The following is a 23267-nucleotide window of genomic DNA, read 5'->3' as shown; positions in this document are numbered from 1 at the left end:
TGAATGTTTGGGAACTAAGGAGTAGGTGCGTGGGCTGGAGCATACACAAGTAGGAGGAGGTAAGAGGATAAAGTCCGAGATAATGGTGACCAAATCACAGAAGTCCCTATAAGCCACCCGGAGGCTTTTCCTTTTCTCCACTCAAATGTACAGCTATTACAGGGCCTGCTTGATACATGCGGTGAAAATGTGGAGTAAATGCGGAAGGCTGGCCGGGCGCGCCTTACGGTGCAGCAGGGATCCCGTCTGTCTGTCTGTCATAGAGAACAGATGACGAAGTGGCAAGGTTAGAAAGAACATTGGTGAGAAGGCTGTTCCAGGTAATGCACGCGAGATGACACTGGCTGGGACCAGGGTGGCGTGAAGTGGGGAGAGATGGTGAAGCTGGAGGGGTTAGCGGCGTTGCTGGTGCGGTGCGGGCTGAGGAGAAGTCATTGTACTCTGTGACAGATTAAGGAAGAGAGAACAAAAAGCCGAAAAGGGGATTTTGCGCTGCTCCAGGAGCAGTACGTTTGATTTTGTTTTGCCCGTGTTCGTAGTAACGCGTCTTGCTGCTGCCTGTCATGCGACTGGATCAGTTGTTAGACGAGCGCCGTTGTGTCACGGGTAGTTTCAGCTGAGGTTTAGAGAGCTGTACCCAGTAGCAGGTTTAGTTTGGAATCCGAAAGGTTGACGGCCTCAGGAAGCAAGGCACACTGTGACAAGGACAGAGTGATCAGCCACAGTCCCCTTTGGGTTTCTGCCGCCAGAAGCACACAGGGAGGTAGCAGATGCAGCTGTGTCTTGTTTTCCCACAGGTGTAAGAAGGAACGGGTGTGTGTGCTTTAAGCTTGGTTTTTTTAAGGCTGGTCCCTGACACCAAACATGTCAGAGAGAGGTGTGATTATCTGCTTCCGTTCTGAGGCCAAGTCGTCGAGGCTTTAAGTCTCAGCCGATATTTCAGTCCTTGGCAGTGTAGATGAGTTTCTGTGCAGTGCCCCCCCACACACACCCCTTCTTTTACTCTTTCCTGCCCCTCTTCCCTGCTTTATGCAAATGTCATTGGGAGAAGAGCTCTGTGTGAACTTCAGCTGCACTGGCAGCTGTCTGTGTGTGGGGGCCTGGTGCAGAAGAGTGCTCTGTTGTGCTCGGGTTCTGCTTGGACTCGCTGTTTCGTACACAGTGGAGGAGGTTGGGGGAGAGGAAGGCAGGGTGTGAACGCAGCCAGCGGACGTGTCTTCAGAGCAGGGCCACGGGCAGCTTTGCTTGAAACTGGGTTCCCTAGAGCCACAGTGGAGCCATGAAAGAAAGTGAACAGATTCACTCACACCCAGTGTACAGGAGGAATTTACGCTGGCAGTTTAGTTACTGGAACTTTATCCATAATCCTAGGAAATGGAAAAGGGAGGGAAGAAAACAAGATCTCTGTGGCATATAACTTGGGCAGTTCTTAGCTTTCTTTTTTTTTTTTTTTTTTTTTAACGCCTACAGCACCTGGTCTTCCTAGGTGGTCTCCCATCCAAGTACTAACCAGGCCCGACCCTGCTTAGCTTCCAAGATCAGACAGGATCAGGTGTGTTTGGAATGGCATGGCCATAGACAGCATTTTGTTTTGTGATAACAAAAATATGTATGATGAAAATTTTTTCAGATAATAAAGAAATGAGTAAATTAAGAAGTCTCTTACCCTCAACTTCCTTCCTAAGAATCACTTAATAATCACTTAATAATTTGGTGTCTTCCAGAATATTTTCAGTGTGTGTATAACATTGGTGGACATGAGTGGTTTTTTTAAAATGTAATTGTGATTATGTTATAAATCTTGTTGCAACTCGCTTTTTTCCCCTCTGTGTATCTTAGGTATAACTGTACATCAAAAATGATACTTTAAATGGCTGTCATTATACACAGAAGCATACAGTTTTCTACAATAGATTTCCAGATGTAGACTCAGTGGGTCATTGGTTAAATACATTTAAATTTTGCTCAGTACTGTACAGCTCTCCTCAAAAATTCCCAATTCACATTCTTCTTATTGCCACAAAAGTGAATGCAATCTTTAATTGGATTCAATAACAGTAAGGCGTCCGCGACAGGACAGGTGTTTCTTTTGCGTGATGAGGCCAGGATGTGTCCATCATCCTTCTGCACGTGCCCCAGAGCAGGGACAGCCCTTCTGGAGCCAGCTGGTACCTGCTCTCATCTCTGAGGATCTGTTCCTTTCACATTGGAGCCTAAGCCTACACTGGGTTCTCCTGCAGGTTGTGCATGTGTCTGTTTAATCACTTATCCTCTTTAATTCTTTAATTACTTTCTTTTCATTACCTCCTGTGTTTTGAAAATGACAAATGAAGTTCGTGAAAAAATAGTATAATTAAAGTTGGTTCCTTTTTAGGCAAGGAAAATGGGACAATATGTTTTCTCCAAGGTTAACACTTTGATAGTAAGGTCAGTCCCCTAAGAAAGGCTGGTTTGATGAAAAACCACTGGGCTAGGGAATGCAGAGACTAAAATTTCCCTTAAGAGACACAAAATCTCCCTCCAGCAACAGCGCAACTTCTTTATAAAGCAGGTCCTGACCTAAATTCCGTAGTTTTTATGTAACCAGGCAAACAGGCCTTGAGCCAGGCGGTCCACACCACTCGCGGCTCAGCAAGAACACAGGTAGGAGGTTCTTTTCTGGCAGCGTCTTCGGTCTGACCTTAGTGAAGTCCTACATTTCCTAGAAAGAATAATTAGAAGGAAGCAAAACCTAGGACCTGGAGTCAGAATCATTAAATCCCTTTTTTATCATATCAGTCTGCCTCTTACTGACATTATCTCACTGATTGGTCCTCTTGCAGAACTGGGCTTCCAGAGGAGTCTCTTGCCACTTACATCTTGCAACTAACTCCCTTCTCATCCTGCAAACAGAACGTTAACCCAGGCCAGGCTTTCCCCTCTTGGGGTCACCCTCCCTAGGAAAAGGAGAGGCCAGGCCGCACAGGTCTGTTAGAATCCGGGTGGCATCCCGTCACTCTCGTCCTGGGAATGCTCAGCCGCTCACAGAATTGTTGGCTTCAGATCTCCTTCCTAGGGAGACTAAAAGCCAGCTAAGCGACAGCCAGGACATAAGCCTTCCCATCTCTTCCCTCCGGCTCCCCTCCCGCTCACCTGGTCACACGTCCTCACGCTGTGCATGGCCTGTCTTCCCATGTCCCATCCGTCCGTGGACATTTCCCTCGTTGCTGCTCCTGGTAACCAGTGATGCTTCTCACTGGGTCACAGGGACTTCACCCCAAGCACCTCTCCTGACAGCCCAGATTCTTATGCTAATTCTCATGAATGTGCCATCTGGTTTTTGCTAAGGATAGTTTGTAGTATTTATCTGTAGAGCTGCCTTGGAATAGTGCTTTCCAGCAGAAATATCACGTGACTCGTATATGTAATTTAAAATTTTCTAGTAGCCATATTAAAAAATCAGTATATACAAATATTATTTCGACATGTAATCAGTATGAAAAATTAACTTTTTTCTTACTCAGTCTTCAAAATTCAGTGTGAACTTTATGCTTCAGCACATCTTCTTTCAGATTAGCCACCTTCCGGTGCCCAAGAGCATTTCGTGGTGGTGGCTACTCCATTGGAGAGCACAGCTCTAGAACTTGCCTCCTGGGGACTCATATCTTGTTATCAAAAATGGTGGGATGGATCATTACTGAAAAGAAATAGACCTATTAACCCTCCTTATGATTTTTGTACTACTTACTTCCAGAAATCTGGAGTTTTATTTTTCTTCTTTTTCAAGTGGATTTTCTTTTTCAGTCCTGAGTTCATTTTGATAGCATTAAAGGTGGGCTCCATTCTCTGAACTACCCAAGCATATGGTTTCTGAATTTCCTGGCACATTTGACTTTTTTCCTCTGTATTTTAATTTGGGTTTATCTTGAATATTGAAAATGCTTATATTCTTCAAACCAAGATTCATGCAGATTTTTAATTAGACATCTAAAATACACTGTGACTGCGTTACCTAATATAATTTTGGATACTTGAAAGCTAACGGTGGCACTGCCAAAGTTCCACATGAAAAAATGTATCTCTTCGCAGCTAAGGCCACATCTGCTCATCCAGAAGATTCAACTCTGGTGTCACATTCAAAAATAGTAACCCAAAAGCAACACGTCCAGAGGAGAGCACCTGGGAGGGTGGGGTGAACTTGAAACACTGGCATCTGAGGGACTGTTGACGGGAGGGGCTCGTTTCACCTGGCGAAGAGTAAGGCAGTCATGGGAACTTTTTAAATATATGAAGTCCTGTCGAACAGAGAGGATTACATGTGTCCCGAGTGGATGAAGGGGACAAGGAAAGGCAAGCGTTAGGCTTAACAAAGAGAAGACCTCCATCCCCAGTAACAGGCGTCCAAATGGAATCACGCTCCTCAAGAAATAATACCTTTCCTGTCACTGTAGCTGTTGCAGGGTGGCTGTGTAACCGTGGTGAGGTGGAGGGACTTCAGGCAGCAGGTAGACGCCCTTCCTGTGTGTCGTCCATTCCCGAGACCCTCCCTGATGTCGTGTCTCTTCCCCTTGACAGTTAGAACAGCAGAGGCAGCAGTTGCTTACGGAACGCCAGAACTTCCACATGGAGCAGCTGAAGTACGCGGAGCTGCGCGCCCGCCAGCAGATGGAGCAGCAGCAGCACGGGCAGAACCCGCCGCAGGCGCACCAGCACTCGGGACCTGGGCTGGCACCGCTGGGCGCAGCCGGGCACCCCGGCATGATGCCCCATCAGCAGCCCCCTCCCTACCCTCTGATGCACCACCAGATGCCGCCGCCTCACCCCCCACAGCCAGGTGAGAGGAGGCGTGCTCATAGATGAGGCCAGGCCGTCCCCCCGGCACCGGGCATCCGAGGGGTGACCGCGCCACTGGGATTTCTGACTAGGACCGTTTAGAATGTCTGTTGTCATCCAGGAATCGTAGGCAAGTGAGATACGGTTTTATAGCCGTCGCCACATAAAGCCTGCCGCGTTCTCCTTCCAGAGTCCTCTTGGCATGGCGCCGTTCCGTGGGTAGGTTGGCCTCTGAATGGGCAGCATATCCCAGAGTTCCTTAAAAATCCATCCTTGGATTGTCTACATTTTTTTAAAAAGAACTTACAGACATTTTTAAAGATAGACACACAGAAAAAGAATAGTACGGTGAATTCTTATGAGCTACCTTCCAACATTACTTTTCTGCTATTGTTAATTTTTTTTATGGAACCATTCAACTGTAGACAGAAAGAGAAGAGTGCAATAATCCCCCAGTACCAGTTGCACAACTTCAAAATTGTCAATAAATTATCGGTTCCTCCTCACGTTGGGGTGAGAGACTTCGAAATGTATCTCTAAGTAATGAAAATCTTCCTTTTTAATACAACCTGCTATCATCACACAAAACACTTCCTAATGTCGTTAAATGTCTTTGACTGTTTCATTTGTTTGAATTAGTATTCAAAAAGGCCTGCAGCTGATAGTTCTCTTAGATCTATTTTACTGTTAACGAGTCCCTCCTCCACCTTTTTTTCTCCTTTTTTAAACACCATTCACGTTGAAGAAACCGAGCTTTCCCCTGTGGCTGTCCAGCTGTATGCTCAAGGTGCACAGTGTCAGGGCCCCCGCCGTGCCCCTCTTCCTCCCGCACGTCACTCATAAGCCAGGGGGGCTGCTGTGGATGTTTCACCAGGTTCAGGTTCCCTTCTGGGGGGAGGCGTCTTCCCGTAATGTCGGTTGTCTCTTGTGAGTCAGATTGGGCCGTGGCTCTGATGTCGCTAGTCTGATCCTCCCGTGCAGCGTTCCCCACCAGATGCCGCCTGAGGGTTTACCTGCCATTGAGAAAGCTTTCTCCATCAGTTGTTTCATCAGGCATTGCAAAATGGCGAGATTTCTAAATTTATTATTCCTTCTGTGCTTATTTACTTAACATTTCTCTTGCATTTTTATAGCAGTGGTTCTGTTATTTTAAAAAAACCTTCCTTCGTAAGTCGTTTAGTTATCCTGGAAATCAGTCCTTACAGGAAAGGCTGGATAAATGCTGCATCATCCTTTCTCTTTATGAGTTATTTGAATAAAGAGTTACTATCTCCTGCCCCCTCTCCGTCTCCAAAGGTGACCAGTAAGGGGTTTTTTTTCCTATTGTATCTGTATGCTTTCAAATTGTGACTTTTTGTATAGTTTATGTGTTTCAGTCATTCTTTTTGATGCTCAAATTGTCCTCTTTAGCTCGTGGGAGCCCTTTTAAGTTGGCAGCTATCCACATTTTAGCCACCTTGAAAGTTGAACTCACGATTCTTCAGACTGCTTGGCAGCATTAAAACTAAAATGTACCTTTAATTTCCGCTTTCTCTCCCCACCCCCCATATCTCTTCCCATCTTAGAGGGCAGTGAGTATGGATGTGTGCTGTGTATTGTGGGGCTCTAGTAAGTCATCCTGTAAGCTTTTCATAATTACTCTCTAGTAATGTATCAAGTGCCCAGAAAAGCCGGGGGTTGTGCATTGGTCAAGGCACATGGAGGGAGCTAAGATAAATACAGAGAGGCCCTTGGAAGCATGAGAAGGTCCAGTGTGACTAATGCCTCTGGCCTGACCTACTCGAGAGACAGATTTTCTAAGTCTCCTTGTGGAAATAACCATGCACATTTACCTGAGGAGTCACACCTGAGAAACCCACGATCTGCCAACTCGTATTATCAACATGAGTCTTTAATTCACAAACCTCAGAACCTGTTTTAGATGCTAGTTTTGATTAGCTTTACTCAAAAGTACAGCTGGGTTGATTTTGGGAAGTATGCATTTCGCACACACACGTACACACAAAACAAATTGCAGTTGCGGAGTTTCCTATTGCCATCAGACTTGCCACTTGATCTGGGTGCTGGGTGCGGCTCTGAGGAGGCTGCCAGCTCACAGCACAAGGCGCTCCTCCTCAGTCCTCTCTGTCGGCTTGTGCGGACCTTAAATTCTCTGGAGGAGATCTCATTTTCTTCCAAGTTAAGCTTTAGAAAAACACAAATACCTACCAGAATGAAGATCACAAAATGACTTTTTAAAAACAGTAGGTATTTTTAAAATTTAGTTCCTAAAACTATGGGGATAAATATTAAGGAGGACGTTCGCTGTAGCTGCTTGATGTTTGGTGATGCTGAAGCATCGTCATCTGCAGTAATGTTCCCGGAGAACTTCTGAGTAGCTCCAGCACTTGCATTTAGGTTCTAAAAGATGGGAGAGGCGTGCTCTGCCTTTTCCCCTAAATTGCATCCTGGTGAGAATAGCTGTTTGCACATCAGGCCCTTCACCCAGTGTCTTCACTGCACTTGAAGAACGGATGCGTGGCCATGGCCTTGAGGGCTGCATAGTGGGGCCGGAGTTCGTATGGGGTTCCGTCTTACCCCAAAGCAGTATCCCAGCACTGCCCCCCTTTACAGGACTGACAGACGCAGATACGACTGTTCTCTTAGGCGAGGCCAAAAAACGAGAGTTCTAAAAATAACCTTGAGGCTAGAAATAGGTCATTTTTATATTTTCTTTCTCAAAGAAATAGGTGTAAGTGAATTTGTAAAGAAAAAGATGACTGTGTATGAGAGTATATTTTAAAAATCTGCAACAAGGTATTTTCTGAAAAATTTTTATTGAAATGTACATATGGAAAACTATACAAATCGTAACTAATGTGTCTTGGTAAGTTTTACACTTGACGGAGAACATTCGTGTAGCCAGGGCCCGCGGGCGCCACCGCGCTCCCATCTCCCTCGCGCCCCACGAGGGTAGCACTGTCCTGATTTCTACCCCGCGGGCGAGCAGGCTGGTTTGAATGGTAGCTGGGCGGACCCACCAGTGAGTTTTGTGTACGCCCGACGTGTCTCACTCCACACTGTGCGTGTGATGCAGCCACATCATCGTGAGTGGCGGTTCCTTCTGTTCGCTCTCTGTTCCTCTGTGAGGCTCCGCCACGGTCTCCGAGTCCGTCCTCCTGCGGACAGTTACCTTGTCACAGAGGGTAAGTGCTGCCGTGAGCGTGCACGGGTCTCTGGCGGGCAGAGGTGCACATTTCTGTTTGTGCGCCCTCCCCAGGAGTGGAATTTGGTGCGCACCTGGAACAGGTCACCGGACATGCATGTCTGTTCACGGTACAGATGCTGCCACAGTTTTTCCTCAGTGGCCACGCCAGTTTACACTCTATCAGTGTGCGAGAGCTCCAGCAACTCAAGTAGTCATTTTTTTAAATTGCCCCTTTTGTGGAGTTGCTTTGGGTTTGAATGTAAAATTAAGTCAGATGTGTTACAGAGTAAAATTAATAACAATAAATTAAATCTTTAATTAGTTAAAAGTTGCCCTAATATTAGTTTAGAAAAGGCTGGTTGTAACAGGTGCGTTCGCCGCACTGTTGTAGAGATCAGCTCGGGGGCCTTTCAGATCAGGGCAGGGGAGAAGTACGAGTGTGGTCCTTCCAACTGATGTTCCCTAAGTTCCGGAAAAGATTGCAGCCACACGTTTATGCAGGAGCTGAGGGTCGGTATCCAGGTCCCTGGGCTGGCTTTTGGTGTTCGTCCAGACTTCATGGTGTGTGAAAGAAGGGGAAAATCAGCCTTAGGAAGCCGGGAACGGGTGGCGAGGTGGGGAGAAGATCAAGACAGATTTATCCCTGGGCGTTTAATTTGTCCGGCTCTCTGATTTCTTAAGAGTTTATATGATTACGTAGATGGATAATCTTTTCTCTACAAAACTGGCCATCAGTTTGCAGTAGAGTCCATTAAAACAGTAGTACAGTGTTGAGAATCTGCCGGGCTGTCACACCCATGGGCCCAGGCACCGGGACGGCCGCTGATGCCTGTGTGGATTCCATTTAGCTTCTGCCCCTGCAGTCCCCCCTCCCTCCCCTCCCCCGCCCCTTCACTCATTCAGATGCTCACAGGTCTGGATAGAGAGTACTGTCCATATGCCGGTCTCTCTTCCTTGGCTCTTCTATTATTTGGTCCTCTCGCTAACTCGCCTGGAACTCCAGCTCTTTGTGGGTTTTGTCCCTATCCCTGCTGAAGTAGCCCCAGTTTACTTTTTCCTACCAAGCCAAAAGGCAAAGAAGTACTTGTAGTATGATATTTCTGGTGTACGTTTGGCAAATGGAAACTCGAGGAGGCTGCAGCCATCTTTGTACCACCCCAGGATTTTGCTGATCTTCATGAAATACACTGCACTGCCTTTCATCTTTTCATTTAAATTGCAAAACAGTGTGATTTCATGGAGTGATTCCTAAATTAAAGCCTTACTAGTTCTCCCTGTGGGGCTGCCCTTCCAGGTGGTGCAGGGTGAACAGTCAGAACAGCACCTGGTCCTTGAGTACAGGCACAGTGCCCCTCGACCACCCCCCGGGCCGTGGTGTATGACAGCACGTGGGGACCGAGAAGCAGGGTGGCCTGGGCAGTGTCTGCTGCTCTCTGAGGTGCTCTTGATCGTGCTGCTTACTTGACAAAGGAGGGCGCCCCAGACTGCTGGGGTCCCCTTTAAAGTAAGGCGGCCGGTCCTCCGGGGCCTTGGCACATATTTAAAGGAAGATTACCTGTCAGTGGGTCGAGGCAGAAGGAAATGACACAGCTCTGGTGCGGGCGTGCTGTGGATGTCCCCTCTCCGAGGCTCAGGAGTGCTCGCGTGCGCCTCACGGCTCTGACGCGAGCCCCCGACTCCGGGGAAGCCTCATGTGTGTCTGTGTGTGAAAAGCAGAGGGGAGAGGATGGCCTGGTTGTACATACCTTATTAATGTATAGCATTTTTAGAAGTGCCAAAAAATGTAAAGTAGGAATTGGTCTGATTTGATGAAAACTCAGACATGGTAGAGATGCTGGTTTAATTATAAAACTAGGATATTTTGCATCCGTTAGTAAAATATTGGTTGTTCAAGGAAATTTAACCAAGCCACTAGGCACTTGGCTTCTAACCCCCAGGGTAGATCCACTTAAACAACCCTACCCTTGGGAATAGTACTCAGGCGGGAAAGAATTACAACCAGTCGGCAGTCCCCAGCCCACACTGGGCTCACAGCCCCACTGAAACGGAGAAGGGACAGCTCATCATGTCAGCCAAGTTTTTCTTATCTGTGGTGCCTCTGGTCCCGCTCGCATCACGTGACAGCAAGGTTGCTAGCCACTTTCCGGAGTGGCAGGTTACCCTCACAAAGAGAACAGTGCCGGCTCAGTCCTCAACAAAGAGCGACTGTGGCAGGCGCCCTCGGAAGCCGCTGCGGGAGGAGCGGGCTCGGGAGCCCCGGCTTTTCCTCGCAGTCCCTGATTGTGTTATTTCCGTTCTCCGGGGACTCAGCCAGAGCACGTGCTGTGGACAGTTAGAAGCGGAGCAGTGAAATGTGCTCAAGATCGGAAATGCAGAGGTTCCCCTTCCTGGTTTCACGTTCCTTTCCCACCTGCCTCTCCCATCCTGAGGAATAGAAATTAAACCCTTAAATAATATTCCATTAGGCATGGTGGGCGGAACACTTTAGTAAAAGAGCTAATAAACCTGCGAGGGTGTGAGGGATTTTTCCACTAGGCTAAACCTAATTTTAGCAAACCTTTCCGTTTTTTTAGGCCCCAGATGCCTGCTGGTTTGTTTTTTGTTGTTGTTTTTTTTTTTTTTTTTTTTAAGCTTGTATGTAGGTCAGACTCCCACCAGTTTGTGCTTTGATGCTGCTGTTTTGAAGCCACAGTTCTCTGTCTTACCTCTCTCTCTGCCAGGGAGGGAAATACCGGAATTTTTTTAATGGAAAATATATTACATGCACACACACTTTTTGTTATGTTTAGTAAGGCCTGCTCCTGTGCATTTCAGGTTCGTGTGGGCCAGAATTACTCATGTTTAGTAAGAATTAATAGAAACGCCTTCAGATGTGGTCATCTGTCTAAAAGTGGTGAGACCTGTATCAGACACGAGAAAAACCACAACGATGTTTAGATTTCAAAAGAATAGGGGTTGCTTTACAAGAAATTAAGGTGTATTCTCTCAGCCCTTTTAAATTCTACTCCATTTCAAATTTGATCTTTAGAAGTCAGCTTCTAAGAGAATGGGCCTCAGGGCCAGACAGACCTGGGTTTGAATCTCAACTCAGTGTTTGTTTTTATGACATTGGGCCAAATTACAGCCTCTCTGAGACTTTGTTTCCTTCCCTTGAAGCTGGGCCCTTCCGTCCTGCAGCCTTCCTAATGACCTAGAGGGTTCAGTGAGACCTGTCACTGCCTGGCAAAGGGCAGCCCACACTCAGCCATCTTGTCTCCTCCCTGTCTTTTCTGTAAATCCACTGCCCTAGGCACACCAGCATGTGAGTTATATAGCATGTGGCGGCAGTAACCTCTGGATGGCACAGGGACATCGCTCACTCTTAGTGCTGCTTGCTTTGCTGAGAAATGTCTGTCTGTGAAAGGTCCCATAAGCAGAGGTAAACTATTTCCTCTAGTCTTTTTTGTTGCCACCTTTCCCAAGGAACCATTGTCCTCTCCTCATACCTCGAGCATCCATATACCAGTGGCTTTGTTGCCCTGTTTGTAACAGAAGAACTTTGTTTCTCAGAAAGCTTCGTAATTTATAGCAAGAGAAAGGAAAGGTGTTTTCCAGCTGTTGGCCTTATAGCCTTGGAAAACCCTATAGCTGCCCTATTCTAGCTTATTGCCGTAAAGATATAGGGAAATAGGTAAATGGGCCACTGAGCAGGTAGCTTTGAGAACAGCACTGCAGCTGGGCCTGACAGCAAGAGCCTGCAGGGTGGTCCCAGCACGCATAGGGTGGGAGTGACCTCACGGTCTGTGTCATCTGCATCCCATAATCTACTGGAAGACGGACCACCACCGTCACCACCACTCCCTGCCCCCCGCCCCAGCCTTCATCCACAGGTGCACTGTGGTTACTAGCACCTACTCTGCAGCCAAAGCACCCAGATCAGATCTGGGTTTCCCTGTTTACACACTTCATGACATTGGCCAAGTTCCTCAGTCCTTGGCCTCCCCTTTCACAAACTCGATGACTTAAAATAACATTAATTCTTCCCCAGTCGTAGGAGATAGAAGTCCTGTCTCTAGCAAGGCCACGCTTCTTCCGGGGGCTCTAGAGAAGAGTCTGCCCTCCGCCCCTTTCGGCTTTTGGTGTACGGCAGCGTTGCTCGGCTTGTGGCCACGTCTCCCTTTGCTCCATCTTCACCTCTCCTCTCCTCCACGTGTCGTCTCCTCCATGTATCTCTTGAAGGACATTCGTCATTAGATTTAGGACCCACCGAGGTAATTCAGGATGACCCCATCTCCAGATGCTTACGTAAGCACATCTGCAAAGACCCTTTTCCCAAAGGTGGTTCCAGGCACTAGAACGCGTATGTATCTCTGGGGGCCGCTGTCCCGCCCCTGCACGGCGCTAAAGTGTGTGTGTGTTGGATCAAACACTTATTTATTGCAGGAAGCAGAGCAGTCTCGTAACTGTGATATAGTTGCCCGGAATTAGAGTGTGCACCTTAAAGATTTTTCTTAACGCTGGGTGTTATATTAAGTCTTTTCACACGAGCCGTTTCACTTGAGCGCAGCATCGTGTGGTAGGAAGAGAATTGGATTTAGAGTTAGAAGACTTGGTCCCGATCCTCCTTCAAGTTCTGTGACCATAAAGAAGTCTCTTAACTTTTCTAAACTGTTGTTTACTGTTCATAAAATGAAAATATTTGTTCCTCTCAGAAGTGTGTTAGAGGAGCGGGGACGTACTAAGGCGCTACGACAGGCGGACAGCTCCTGCGATCGTGTAGCAAGCCGCGTGGCGGACGTGGGCGGACGCTGAGTGTCGCTCTGTGCAGTGGCTCGCGCAAGGACGCCCGTCTGCGCCGGGCGACGTGGAAGTGAGGCCGTGTGCTTACTGTCTGGCGGACTGCGCCTGCATCCGCGGTCTCTCTGCCGGGCGCCTGTGTGTTCGCTTTGGAGAGCACCAAAAGGCGCCCCAAAGGGTCCAAAACTTGCTGTCCTGCTTATTCTGGGGGATAATGTGGATGTATTATGCTCAGAAATTAGTCCCCCAAAGGCAGTGGACCACCTGTACCCCTGACTCTCGTACCTCACTGGGGTTCTCTTCATTGACACCCCTGTAGTAAAGGGCTCCCCTCTGTGTCCTGAGACAGGGAACAGACCAGAAATGGCTGGTGTGTGGCTTGATGCTTTGTGTGTGTCTTAAGACAGGCCTTTCTCTGAACGGTGGCACAGAAACCCTCACTTGCGCTATCTCCAGTACTGCTCGCTCTCTTTAATTGCCAGTTAGCCATCCCAGCTCTCAAATTTGCCAAGATCGGACCTTGAGCATTCTTATTTCCAGCTATCTCAGGGCCGTGTCTAGAAACCTGTATACGGTTCTGTACAGTTGATCCTACAGAGATAACTAAAGTCCCTAGATTTTAAGAAACAACATAGATTCTTTTACCTCATTCTGTAGAGAGTATAATTTACCCTTATGTAAAACAGCTTCAACCTTGCTTTGTGCCCGTTAAACTGTTCTCCTTTGTGGTTCTTTAGAACCAAGCCCAGCAGTCAAACTAGAGTTCGAGGACTAATACCCACCATCGTATCTGGGGCAGGATTGGCAAACCTCGACTTGCAGGCCAGAGCTGGGCCATAGACTAAAAATGGTTTTTACAGTTTAAATAGTTGGGGGAAACAAAAAAATGTTGATGTCATGTGAAAATTATGTGAAGTTCACATTTCAGAGTCCATAAATAAAGGTTTATTGGGGCACAACCTGTTTGTTACACGTCGCCTGTGCCTGCCTTCATGCTACAATGGCAGCGTCGAGTACTTGTGAAAGATCACATGGCCTGCAACGTCCAAATATTTATTATCTGGCTCTTTTACAGAAAAAAAAATCCACTGAAAGTTCTGAGGGCTCAGAAACTGAATACAGGAAGTATTTTACCATTCTTGTATCTAGCTTCTACCATTGATTTCAAAACGATAGGAAGAGATAAAGGAGTCCTCTGTTTTTCTCACTCTCTTCCCCCTCCCCCACCACACCCCATCTGGTTCTCCAGGGCCAGTGCTTCATGGTGTGGGGTAGAGGGAGAGAATTTTTTGTGACCAGGACTTGGGGATTCCAATCATAATCCCTTTTCAGTGGTGATTTCACAGCCTGTGAAGCTCACTGTTGACTAAGCTGTGATCCCTGGACTGTGCACTGACCTGCTGTTAAAATCCTTCTTATCTACGGCCATGCCGCCCTGAATAGGCCCGATCCCGTCTGATCTCGGAAGCTAAGCAGGGTCGGGCCTGGTTAATACTTGGATGGGAGACCATCTAGGAAGACCAGGTGCTGTAGGCTAAAAAATAAAAAAATAAGAGATTGTAAGCTGACAAGGTCCTTGGAATCTGTGAGGTCAACCAAGGGTTGCCTTGCCTAAAAAATGAAATGAAAACCAAATTCTTCTCTCCATCCCCTGTGGTCTGTGCTTGGCATTTTGTGTCCTCGGGAAGATATTTGACAATCCAATGTTCACCTAAACTAACCAGAATGAATGCTTCCTTTAAGGATGCTGTTTTTACAGCTACCTGACTATCCCAGGGTTTACAGTAGTCATTCACGCTGCAGACCTGCCCATTACACCCCACCATCAATCAGTCAGTCAATACTAGACATAGAGATTATTGCAGATTATTGCTCTGTCGATATTTCAGATCCTTTGGAGGGTTAGGTATTTGTCTGTATACATCAATCTTGGGCAGTGAGTTGATTCTTCTTTCCTAGCATACTTATCTTAGTACTTTAAATTTCTCTCCACAGGTCAGATACCAGGCCCAGGTTCCATGATGCCCGGGCAGCCCATGCCAGGCCGAATGATTCCCACCGTGGCAGCCAACATCCACCCCGCTGGGACCGGCCCTGCCGCTCCTGGTATGCCTCCGATGCCAGGGAACGTCTTAGGACCCCGCGTAACCCTCACGGCACCTAACGGCATGTGTAAGTCCTATGCTGGGGGACGTATACCCCAGGGTCCCTCTGGGAGGGTTTCTCTCTGTGATGTGACACGTCCATGGACAGTGTGACCTGTGATAGTGGGTTCCAGAATATCAGATTTCACTCGGTGCTTTTCAGCACCCATGATTGGCAGGTGCACGGGTGCTGAGTGCAAAGTGTTTTTGGTCATCAGGCTCACGTGGCCCGTACTCATAGCACCGAGGTCTGAGGAGGCCAAATGACACCCCTCTGGCTCCTGTGTGTCTGGTGTGGATATTGGTAAACACAGAGCTGCTGGTGATTTTTCCTACAGGAGCCTTTTATTGATACTGGATTCAAAAGTGGTAGGTGTAAAGAAAAAAAGAGGAGCCAGTTTAAAGCAGGACTAAGAATTAAGTTTCTTGGAGCCACGTATTGGGAGTGGCTGCCTGGACTAAGGGAGGAGTATTCAGGGCAGCGCTGAGGAGGGTACAAGGTCCCAACGGGCTCAGTGGAGAAGGCTTGGGTGCCGCGGAACAGTGTCCAACAGCGTGTGGGAAGCCGGGCTGCTCCTCCCACACGGTCTTGCGTCGCTCTTGCCTTGGCCTCCAGAGAGTCGCTTCAGAGGCTGTGGCCCGCCCTTGACTCCTACAGACCTTCTGAGCAAGAACAGTCCCAAAATGCAGCCACATCCGAGATCCCAGGTTCATTTATAAGTTCACGAATGTGCCGAGGAGTTAGCTTCTATTCACGATAAAAAGACCTGGGACAAATGAGAATCCCTGGCCTCCAGTTGCCGTAGTTGGGAGAGTGAGAAATAAACAGTTGGATTGTAGTATAGGCAGAAGTTACATGAGACAGTGAAGTAAGTGCCTGGTGTGAGTGCCCCGTAGTATCCTGGTAGTGCCCAGGGCCGGGACGTAGGCCATGCGGATGAAGGCCTGTCTCATTTCTCTCTGGACCCCGAGGAGCTAGGTGAACAGAAGGAAGACGGGAGTCTAGCTGGGTGTATAGAATCACAAAAACAGGAGGGAAAAAAAGACCTCCCTTGAGGCAGCGGTCAGAGGTTGCAGTATAGCAGGTACCTCTTCTCCTTGACAAGAAAATGCTTGCCTTGCCACCTTGCAGGCAACATACAGATGGACCAGCCTCCCAGGACAGGTGACCAGTTTGTCCTCCCCATTGCAGAGATGATATTACTGGTCTTTACCACCGTGTCATATCCTGCTAACCACCCACAGTTTGTGACCGTAAAGGGCCCTCAGTGGAGTACCTTGAGAAAGTGGGAGGTTCCCCGCAGCTGGCCCCCCCACTGCTTCCTTCCACACACGAGTGTTTCAGGGATCCTGAGCTGCGTCTTGGCCCTGGGGCCCTGGGCAGGCCTGCTTCCTTCCCCTCCTCGGGCGTTCGGTTTTCTCCCCTGAAAGATGCCGCGAGGGATCAGATCAGTGGGCTTTGGACCCTTTGAAGAGCCTTGGCGGTCTGGCAGAAACCTCATGGGGGAAGTTGGGTGAATCGATGGTAAGGGGGGCTGTACCTTAATTATTTGTTTCATATGTTTTCATTTCTGGCATAATCTAGAGTTTCTAAAAACCCTGTATTAAACGATCTCTAGGGGTCCTTCGTATGCTAAAGTAGCTGAATAGAAATAGGAAAGAGCCCCAGACAGCTCATGCTAATTGCTCCCTTCTGGACCTGACCTAGTTTGGGCCAAAAATCCAAGCACTGCATTTCAGGCGCTTGTGGCCTCCCAGGACTGTCCACCTTGTCAGCAGCTGCCTCGAGGGGAGTCTTCTGGCCCTGGCGGACACAGATAATCAGCAAGTTGTTGTTGATAATCTATATTTTGTGCGCAGCTTGGCTAGGCACTTGAGCAAAAGAAGACAGAACTTGCCCAGGAAAGAGCTTATCATTTAACTGAAGAAATAAAATTAGCAGAGAACCATTTAAGTACAGTAAATTCAAAATGTAATTAAGTTCCAAAAAGATCTGGACTGATTCTTGTGGAAGGGGTGAGCCTTGAAGGAGGGCGGGACAGATTGAGACACCCACCACCACCACCCCCACTCTGGTCAGGGCAAGCAACGTGAGCAGTGGCCTGGAGGTTCAAGCAGACCGGACCTGTGTGGACCACAGTGGCTGTGAGGCCTTGTGGACCACACTGGTTGCCTGCCATAGAGAAAATTACTTCCCGTGTCATTCGTCTTCGAACGGGTTCTTTCCCAAGCGCCTGCTTCCGGCAGTGACGAGTTCCTCTTGGATGTGTTTGCAGATCCCCCTCCACCGCAGCAGCCGCCACCGCCACCGCCGCCACCTGCAGATGGAGTCCCTCCACCTCCTGCTCCGGGCCCACCAGCCTCGGCCGCACCCTAGCCTGCCAGGTGCAGGGGACGTCCACGCCCAGCGCCACCGGCTGTAGTGGGGATGACAAGACATGTTTCTCAGCTTCCTTGCGTTTCAGGATTTCTCTTCCCACAGACCCAGGCACACATCCCATATCCCATCTTCTCCGTTCCTCCTGCCACCCCTCTCCATGCTCTCACTCCCCTCGTGTTAGGTCCTCAGCCAGCACTCAGGGGAAGCCTGTGGCGACAGTGTGCACTGGTCCATCTTGAAAGTAACCTGAGGCCCCCCTCTCCTGGCGTGGGGTGCGCTGGCAGGCTGTCCGCAGGTCCTGTTGACATGAGTGTTCCATGTCTCTCATTTTTGCTCTCCTGCAGTTTTTTTGCTTTGTCTTAATGCTTCTGTGGATAATGCTTTATAATCATCTTTTTGTTTTGTTTGTTTTTGTCATTATTGCTTTAAAGGAGAGCATTCTAAAGTAATAGGAACCAAAAATGGTGGTGGGCAGAGGGGATAGCCAGAGGGGACAAACCTTAAGACATTGTAAGTGACCTTATTTCTGCTTATCTGAGCTAAGAATGGTGCTGTTTGTGAATTTTCATGAGGCTTTTGCCACCCATAGATGCACCGAAGCTAAAAGCGATGGGGAAAGGGACACCACTGAACTTTGTCCCTAGCGAGGGCCTCCGCCCCCTGGCAGGACACACCCATTTAGCAGTCGTAGGGGAGAGCAAGGCACAGAACGGGTCCGCCCCTTCACAGGCCCCCTGGTTCTGGTTTTCTATGCAGATGGCTATTGGATTGGGGGTGGGCGTTGTTGTTTTTCTGAGGGCAGTGTGACTTTGAGGGCTGGGATTGCGGGGGAGGCATTCCTTAGTCCCCGAGATGAGCCAGGAAAGTTGTAGGGGTCTAGGGCAAGGGCCACCCAGTGAATCTAGCCCACTATTCACTGCTCGTATGCATTCTTTTTTTCCCTCTTAAAAAAAAAAAAAAAAAACTTAAAAAAAAAAATAAGTAGATAATGCTGAACATTTTAGCTCGTGGGACTTGGTTAGGATGGCTGGGACACAAGTCCCCACACTACCTCTTGCAGTAGCCGGGGTGAATGGGGTTCAGTGGTACTTTAGGTTTGGGATAGGATCGGAGAAGTGGGGCAGGATCTTTGGCCTCTCGGACCTTCTCCCTTCCCTTTCTGAGATCTCACATTCCATCTGTCTCGAGGTTGTCAAGGAGATGTTGGGGGTATCAAGGAACTCAGAGCATCGTGCTTTGAGGGTTGGGGTGCTCAGGCTGAGAGAGTGGAATGCCATTCAGAGTCAGAGCCACACAAATGCCTTAATTTGAGCCCATCTCTACCCCTGCTCACGAGTGACTTGAGAGTTCTGGTTTTCTTGTCCTCTCTCGCCTCGTCCCCGTGGGTAGGGAGAGGGTCTTCTTGGCAGAGCTTGATTCCCAAAGCACCTGGCCTCTTCACTTCACATTCTCAAGTGGCAGTTTCATTTAGAATGCAAAGTGGAACATCTTTTGGATATCTTTTCTATGTATTTTATAAAGCTTTACATATGAAAGGGTATAGGTAGGTGTTTGTAAAACACCTTAGAACTTTTTTCCTTAATATCAGAAAGCAAAAAAATAAAACCACAGTTAAGATTTGCCTTTCAAACCCTCAGGTGTTGCCTCTAACCAGGTGGCCCTGGTCAGCATCAGAGTACTGGAACCAAGGAGGCCTTGTTCCTTCCGTGTGTTCGTTTTGGACTCTTGGAGTGGAGATGAGCTTGTTCCAAATGGCGTTTAGTTCCAGTGCATTTGCCTCCAGAAAGACCCCAGTGCCTTTGACAGTGGTCAGGGTTTTCCCTATTTCCTGCCAGTCTTTTCCAAAGGAAACTCATTCCAAATACTTAACCTTTCTACTGGGGTCTTAGGAAAATGGAATTCTGGTTCATGCTGTGGTCCCTTGTAACCTCAGGTCTTTAATGTGATCACTTTCAGATTTAAAAGATCCAGGTGGAAATATTTTTACTATGCTGGTAATAATTCTACAGAATACCTAAATTCTTAACACTGTTATGTTTCAGTATAAGTGGTGACTTTTCATGTCTTTCATCTGGTTTCGTTCCTGTAATACAGCCACTCGATTTTGTGAGGGGGGAATAATATGTGGTTTTTGTACAAACATTTCTCAGTGTGTTATTTTGGAAAAATGGAGGGAGTTGGGGGAGATTGGAGGAAATAGATCAAGAAGGCCTAATTTCCCCCCTTTTTTGGTGAATAAATGGAACATTTCTGGATTTGAGTCCCATTCTCTGCCTTCCCATACCAGTGTTTTCATGTGTCCTGAGGAGCCCAAATCTTTAGCCTCATCCGGTCCTGTTCAGCAGTAAAGTTCAGGACGAGTCCTGACTGACTGGCCACCTTCGTGATGCAGAAGGAACGTGCAGGTGAATGTGCCTCACCCCGTTTATTTCTGTGATCAAAGGAGCGGAAGTTCTCCAGGGAGGGCGGCCAACATCCCGGTGCCTCCAAGAGGCTTAGTTTTGCTCGGTGAGCTGGAGCATGTTCATCGGGGTGTGGCTTAGCGCCCATCGAGGCAGGCCTTGAGGCCAGATGATTCCATGCACCCTAACGTGCTTTTAAAGACAGCATCTCGGTGCCCACAGGTTCAAACCCTGTTCACAGAACAGAAGGAAGCCATTGTCTTCAAAATGCTTGTGAACCCAGTGAAGCAAAGCAGCGGATTCTGTGTCCGCCGGGAGATGAGCCCTCGGCCCCTCACGGAAGTGTTCCTGGCTGATTGATGGTACTTCGCGCTCTGACCCTTTCCAGCCCTTCGACCAGGAGAGAGCTGGACCATCCAGGCCTCAGGGAGATTCCTGTTCCTCCCTGAGGGCGATGAGGGAGGTTAGTCCAAACTAGAGATCGGTTTATACTCGAGTGTAAATTCTTTTTAGAGCATAGCAGGACATGTACAGTCCTCCCCAGGGTCCTCAGATCCTCACTGTAGAGTAATTCCCCCAAATGTGATAAGAACGGTCGTCCAGCTTGAGTGCAGATCAGGGTCCCCAGGACTGTCAGCATACAAGCTGCCAGGCCCTCCCCCTCGGAGTCCCTGATTCGATAGGTCTGGGGTGAGTTCTGAAATTTTGCTTTTTTTAACGGGTTCCCAGGGTATCCTGAGCTGTCTGGTCAAGGGACCACATTTTGGGAACCACCGATTAAGAAGGTTGTATGGTAGAGCAAGTTTGCTGTAGTTGACAGTTCTATGAGTCCATTAGTCCAGTAGGCATTCAAAGTCCTACTGTGTGCCAGGCTTTGGACCTTGCATGCAGCGAACTCGTAATGATGAATAAGATGGGCAAGGCACCTGCACATCCAGGCCATGTACATTCTTGTAGGGTGAGGGACACCGGACAATTTCATAGTCGTTAACAAATGTGATTGTTGTAGATCGTGCCAAGCGATGAAAAAGCTAATTGAGTTTTGTGGGATAATGTATATTGGGTTGGATATTCTTCCATGACTGCTGGCCTGCTAGGTGTGGTAACTGAGGGTTCACTTCATCCTAGGAGAACCCCATCTGAATAACAAGAGCACCCTTTCATCTGCATACACAATGCCAACCTCTGAGATGTCTTTCTTCAAACTTCTCTCTCTGCGGCTTTTGTTATAAAGCCTCGCTGAACAGTTCCTGTTGAAGAAGGACTTCTCCCTGCGGACAATGTGAAAGCACCTGATCCCCTGTTAATGGATCATGTAAGGAAGTCATCCTTCCCACAGGATGGAAAGGTGTATCCCGAGGGAAGTGCTGTGTTTTTTTCGAGCCCAAGACCCTCCATGCCGGCTCTCTTTGCAAACAGCTCTCGTGAACATTCCCCTTGGCTGACTTGTCTATCGGCCACCATTCTCGTCATTAGGAAGCACCTTTGCTATTGAACTCCTTGAGACAACTGAGACAAGACTGCCATACCCAAAGGGTGGCTAAAAGAAGAGTTTTGAGACTTGACCTAAACAGAAATTCCAAAGTCAGTTCCAGCTAGCCAACTCCGAGACCACCCAGCCCTGTTCAGCTTTCATGAGACTCCAGGAGCAGAGAGCCTTGTCTTCCTGCTCCTGGCCTGCCTTGTAGGACTGGAGCCATCGTTACTCCCTAGTGCCACCAGAGGCCTTTTCAGGCCCTTCCAAACCCATGGAGAGCTGCCAGGTGACTTCTGGCAGCCATCTTAGCTACCACATGCCCTTAGGGTACAGCCTTTGCAGGCCTCCGCTACATATCCACGCCTTGAAACAGTACAGTGAGCCTTGAAACAGTACAGTGAGCACCTTCGCTAGCCTCAGGAAGGAGGTGATAACAGGAAAGAGGAGGCCTCCCACCCTGGTGTTTTGGAAATCTGCCTAAGGCACCCTGGCTGCTGGCTCCTCCAGGCAGGTGGGAAGTGGTGGAGCTCTTAGTAACATCCTTTTTGCACAGGCTGATTTCGTGGCTGGTTTGGTCCTGGCCCTGAGGGATTGCCCATGGCCATCCACACTGACTGGCATTCCTTACCTGCGTATGCGGCAGAAGCTACAGGGTTCCCAAGAAGCACTTATGTCGCCTGCTGGGGCAGCAGGACCCAGGCAGACAGGCTTTGTTGCTCTTCATCTGAGGTTCTATGAGTTGACTTGTGCCGCGTGCCTTTTTCCCAGCTGACTTGACTTTGGGGTATTGAAAATCACAGGCCTTTCCAGTCTCGTAGTAGACCCACTGCCCAAGCGAGATGGCATCCTCCAAGTTGTAATGTCCCTTTCTAGGATGGGAACACACGTGGTTCAGAATCCAGAGTTCCCTGCAGCAATGAGGTGGGATTCACACAAAGAACTCAGGCCCCCAGCCTTTGGCTCTTCCCTTCCTCCTGGTAATGGCGCATGAAGGTTCATCCCCGGCAACCCACACTGAAACGGTCTCAGCCAACAGTCCTGCTGCCCAGAACTGCTGGGTGTCTCTATCCAGCACACTGTCAGGAGAGGCCATTGTAGATGTCTCTTTCTGACTCTGATCTAGGACTTGAGTCTTGACTTGTTACTGTGTTATACCCTGTAACGAGATCAAAGCATTCACTGGGATGCCCAGAAGTGCGGGCCTTGTAGGGAGAGGCAAGGCTTCCGTTCTGCCAAGTGAGGTCCTACCTCTACATCCCAATTCCTCAGAAATTAAGAAGCAAAAATGAAAAGTCTCCATATCAAAATAAAAAGGTTTGAAATGAAGATCTTAGTTCAAGTCCTGGCCTTTCCACATTAGCATGATCTCAGTACATGTTTGCAAATGAGTAAAATGACCAGTAAGGCTTTCGTAGTATGGTTGTGAAGCATATGGCAGTCGGACAACTAGGAAAACTAAGGAGATGTTAGTGGTTACTGCTGAGGTCTTAAAGCCAGGCACTGTGCTGCTTCCTGTGCAGACTGAAGTATATTCCCAGCCATGACAACTGGAGCAGCTCCTGCCCTAGACAGCAGCCCCTGGTGAAGCCAGGGGCTTTCTATGCACAGGGAGGCAGGCCGTAGCCATGGCAATGGGCCCTGTGCCTGCCTTGGTACTGGAGGCAGGGTGCCAAACCCAATAGGAACGTCAGAGGCATGCAGAAACCATTGCCTCACAAAGCATCGCTGATGCCCAAATGGACAAGTCTTGAACATGGGGACATGGTAAGCCTTGGAGGTCAATTTCCTTTCTACTTTTCAACTCCTACATCATATATATATATAATACACACACATACACATACATACATACATACATACATAATTTTCTTTAGCCTACCCTAGCTAGCCCTTGTCCCCAGAAAAGATATTGCATGCTTTTGATAACACTATGGTTACCACTTTGACACATAAGGAGACTCGGGTTACTCTCTTGAGGTCACATGTCTGATGCTGAATCGCTCTTCCCATCACCACTGCTTGGATGAGCTCCCATTCACCTTGTGTAGGTGTTGGCCAACCAGGTGTGCTGGGCTCAGTTCTGAAATTG

General features: G+C 48.3%; 1 protein-coding gene, 1 non-coding gene and 1 pseudogene across 2 annotated transcripts in view; 2 read left to right on the top strand and 1 right to left on the bottom strand.

Annotated features, from left to right (window-relative positions):
• The window catches only part of SMARCC1 (SWI/SNF related, matrix associated, actin dependent regulator of chromatin subfamily c member 1), a 123671-nt gene extending 104117 nt beyond the window's left edge, over positions 1-19554 (top strand). The window contains exons 26-28 of the mRNA XM_016149805.2: positions 4555-4813; positions 14771-14947; positions 17196-19554. Coding sequence (XP_016005291.2) covers positions 4555-4813; positions 14771-14947; positions 17196-17296 — 537 coding nt within the window. The 3' untranslated portion in view covers positions 17297-19554. The remainder of the gene's footprint in view (positions 1-4554; positions 4814-14770; positions 14948-17195) is intronic.
• Positions 1462-1580, bottom strand: LOC118602387 (annotated as a pseudogene).
• Positions 14193-14311, top strand: LOC118602378. Its single transcript, XR_004950712.1, has one exon. It is a non-coding gene; the product is annotated as a 5S ribosomal RNA (ribosomal RNA).
• Positions 19555-23267: the final 3713 nt, after the last annotated feature.

This window comes from Rousettus aegyptiacus, unplaced genomic scaffold (assembly GCF_014176215.1).
Source record: "Rousettus aegyptiacus isolate mRouAeg1 unplaced genomic scaffold, mRouAeg1.p scaffold_m13_p_4, whole genome shotgun sequence".
Lineage (NCBI taxonomy): Eukaryota > Metazoa > Chordata > Mammalia > Chiroptera > Pteropodidae > Rousettus > Rousettus aegyptiacus.
This window is presented reverse-complemented; position numbering and strand designations above follow the sequence as displayed.